The sequence below is a fragment of the Gossypium hirsutum genome, chromosome A08, assembly GCF_007990345.1.
Source record: "Gossypium hirsutum isolate 1008001.06 chromosome A08, Gossypium_hirsutum_v2.1, whole genome shotgun sequence".
NCBI classification, from domain to species: Eukaryota; Viridiplantae; Streptophyta; class Magnoliopsida; order Malvales; family Malvaceae; genus Gossypium; species Gossypium hirsutum.
The window spans coordinates 63849179-63852874 of NC_053431.1; the positions used below are offsets into that span (position 1 = coordinate 63849179).

Below are 3696 nucleotides of genomic sequence, written 5' to 3' on the forward strand. Positions count from 1 at the left end.
AAAATTGAAATATAATATTTAAAAACTTAAATATTAAACGTGTAATATTCATAAATAATTGTATAGTAAGATTAGAAATCCCAGTAAGGTTAAAATTGTGAAATAAATAGGTTTCAAAGATTCAACAATTATAGTTATCATATAATATAGTGATATTTAATATTCAATTTTTAGTTATAATCGAATAATATACAGTGCTAGAAAAATTCAAGGGTAAAAAACCTGAAAAAGCACCCAAGGTCCCATTTAATATTTTACCCATGATTAGTTTTAGATTAATTGGGTGGGTCGTCCAATAAGCATTGTTTACAGGTGTTTAATTTATTATTTTAATCCATTTTTGTATTGACCTTAATAATAATAATAATAATAAATAATGTTATTTTATATTTGTTAATGAAAGATCTACATGACCTAACTAGATATTAGGAATAAGGTTACGTGTCGCGCACAAATCAACTTAGGTACCCCCCAAGGAACACAAAAAAATCTCTCATTCAATACCATCACCCTACAGCCTTACAAGTTCTCTCAGGAGGTAAGGATAAGGTTCCCTCTTCACATCCACGCCACAGTTATGTAGTAATCATGTTGAACTGGAATCTAGAGAGCTGCTGCGGAATGGTTGATATTACAGGTCCGTATCTCTGTTCAACATTTAACTTCTGTTTGTTAGAAAGAATACAAGCAGCAAAACAACCCGTTTTATCATTTCATCAACTTGCAGTAGAAATTCAGACAAAAGCAACGAGGAAATTTAAGTGACAGAGTTAACCAAGGTAGCAGTTAGAAGCAGACATAATTTTAGAGAAGAAACAGATGAATAGTATGATCTACCACGGGCAATTTGCCACACAGCCATTCTTTATTTCCATTTACCCTTTACTATACTTTTGAAATCTTGTAATCAAGACGCATTTTCATTAATACAACATTAAAAACTTAAATCCGTTGAAGAATGGACTAAAATTAGGTTGCTGCCTACCTGAACATTGTCATAAAGCTCAAACAATGGTACAGCAAGAAGTTTCAAATTTTTTGGTACTGCAAAGTACTCTTTCTCAGACAAATGGACAAGGAAAAGCTTCTTGCATTCCTGCAATCATATCAATAACAGAGATTGAGAAAGGACAGGATAGGTCATAAATAGAAACATCAAGTAACTAAAAGATCAACAACATCTACACGATACCTTAGGTTTTGTGATGTGGGGAGGACAATATGGATACATTATGGTCTCAAAGTTGGGCCTCCACCAGATGGCCACGCACTCACCAATCTGAAACAAGATAACAAGGAAGAGAGAGAAATGTGAATTAAAGAAAATGTTTCCAAGCTACAGCATTACAATGATCAACGGAAATTGTTAGGAAAACATGACTAGTCATCTTAGTAAGATAGTTACAAAAATCTGTACCTGCCAGTCTGGCACAAGAGCAGGTGAATTAGCTCCAAGCTTGCTGGTCAGCTTCCTTTTCAAACCCTCAATCTCTGAAGCCAAACAAACATAAGAGCATAGGTATTACAAAGGACACAGAATCTCCAAAATAGCACAGCAGAAACGATGTAAGGAGAACAACATAAAATGAAAATAGTTAAAAGATGATACCATTCTCTCCAGGCTTCAGTCGTCCACCAGGAAGTTTGCAGAATGTGTTCCCAATTTGCAGAAGAAGAATGTGAGGATGATTATGTTCTTGGACCTGCATGAGAAGGTAGTATAAGCAATCGAAGGGAAAAAAAAACATTAAAATGGTCATAATTAGAAGCCAACTTTTTGTAAACCACACAAAAATTATGGTAAGTAGTAAGTTCAGCAGAAGTACAAGATAAACTCATAATGCCAAAGAGAATGCTAATTCCTTTAGATATTATCATAGACAATGATAATTAAAATATACATATAAATTCCATAAAAAAGGGGCCTTTCATGTATTAGGATGTAATTCCTCTTTATACACATAAGACATAGTTGTAAATTTCTTCCAGGTTGACTATCATGGCCATATGTAAACACATGTACGGGCTAACTACTGTGTATAGAAAAGTAGGAGTGAAAACCATTACCACTCATATTTGCAAAAGAGAGAGAAGCATAAACATTATAAGGTTAAATCTTGTTGGTTATTATGATGTAATGGCTAAACAGAGGTACAGTTACATACCAATAAATTCAACGCTAGTTCTCATGCCCTCTTTCATGTAACTGCAACTCCAATAAAAAAAATCGATTACTAACTTAAGCTCATAAAGGAAAGTTTCAACATGCCAATCTGTAAGTAATCTAATGACATCCACGATAAATTCTTCAAGTAATTGGCACCTGTTTTCTTTTTTGAAAAAGGGTTTTCTTGCTTTTGCTTACCCAAAAACCAAGTCAATACTTTTACATCGTCTAAAATACGAGAAACAAAATCAAAATCTCAGTTCAAATGTTATAAGGTTTCTACCAGTAAATAGGTTTTGAACTACATATTGCCCCCAGATCCCAACATGATCTAAGAAACGAGAAGCAGCTAGGGTTTCGAAGACCACCGACTCAACTAATTCGAACAGTCCAACACAAAGCAATTCAAAATTAGCCCTTTTTTCCTCATTTTCTTTTCCATATTTCTGAAACAGAATAGTACAAAGGAACCCTAAGCACATGAAAAGCCAACTTCAAGTCAGCATTCTCAGGAGCCAAAAGGGAAATTGGGGTTTATCTAGGGTTTTTAAAAATCCTGAAAAAATATGAAATTATACAAAGAATAAAATGAAGAAAGTGAAAAAATGAATTACTTGACTTTCATGCGAGCAAGGCGATCGGCGACGGACGTGTCCTTCTCCATCTTCGGCTCTTTGGTACCAAAGGTGTAGCTGGACAAAGGGTACGTGTTAACCACCGGTGACATTACCATCTCTCCCTCTCCGAGTCGAAACGTTTGTTTCCCCGGCGGCAAAATCGATTGTGGGTACGGAGAGAGAAGGGTGGGAAAGGTCAATGAATATTGTCTTATTAAGGAGTTAAGCCCATTGATAATAATCAGGAAAGGGCCTAACCATTGTTGTAAAATGGGCATATGTTTATTAGGCTCATTGCATTTGTCGATATGTCACATTACTCATTATCTGCTATTTCCGCTCCTTCTTAATCCTTTCTAATACAACCATTACAAATAGGTCCATCGTATCAACATCATCAACTAAGCGCAGGAAATTAAAAGATTTGAGTTTAAAAATGGTTAATAATGGTGATCTCAAATTGAAGTTTTGCCCAAGGTACAATCTTCCTACACTTGCTCTCTAAGTCCAATTGTGATTGGTATATAAGAAAATACAACACAAAGCTACTAGAAATCTAATTAAACTAAGTATTTACAATAGAATCTAAAAAGAAAATTGATACAAAACCCTAAAAATATTAAAGAAATCTTTTTTGTCCACCCTTTCCTCCATTGACCTTTTAAGTAAACCGCAAATCGCGACAATATTGGTTCATCATTGTGACTTACTCCACTATTTTGCAACACTGTATCTCCTTGGCACACATTTGAGCATTAGAAGTCAATGGCAAATGTCGCGACGTCTTCTTCTAAAAGTTGAGACACTTGCTACTACCATTTCTCCAACATTGCTTCTAGCACTAAGGACTTTCATATAAAGTAATGAATTGAATTGATGAGATAATGCTAAAAATGAGATGATGAATTACGC

The 3696-nt window shown here is 34.7% G+C and overlaps 1 protein-coding gene across 1 annotated transcript; it reads right to left on the bottom strand.

The window, feature by feature from the left end:
- Positions 1–364: 364 nt before the first annotated feature.
- Positions 365–3075, bottom strand: LOC107922941 (pre-mRNA cleavage factor Im 25 kDa subunit 2). The gene is made up of 7 exons (XM_041074466.1): positions 2782–3075; positions 2170–2206; positions 1610–1715; positions 1418–1491; positions 1193–1279; positions 986–1096; positions 365–647 (listed from the first exon to the last, which is right to left on the bottom strand). The coding sequence occupies exons 1-7, from the start codon at positions 3060–3062 to the stop codon at positions 576–578; spliced, it is 768 nt and encodes a 255-aa protein (XP_040930400.1). The 5' UTR covers positions 3063–3075; the 3' UTR covers positions 365–575.
- Positions 3076–3696: the final 621 nt, after the last annotated feature.

Excerpts from the sequence above, each read along its gene's own strand:
- LOC107922941 (XM_041074466.1), bottom strand. The coding sequence starts at position 3,062 with ATGCCCATTTTACAACAATGGTTAGGCCCTTTCCTGATTATTATCAAT. Across the intron at positions 2,207-2,781 it reads CTTGCTCGCATGAAAGTCAA|TTACATGAAAGAGGGCATGA; the intron begins GTAATTCATTTT and ends TTGGAGTTGCAG. Across the intron at positions 648-985 it reads AGCTTTATGACAATGTTCAG|AGATACGGACCTGTAATATC; the intron begins GTAGGCAGCAAC and ends AATGTTGAACAG.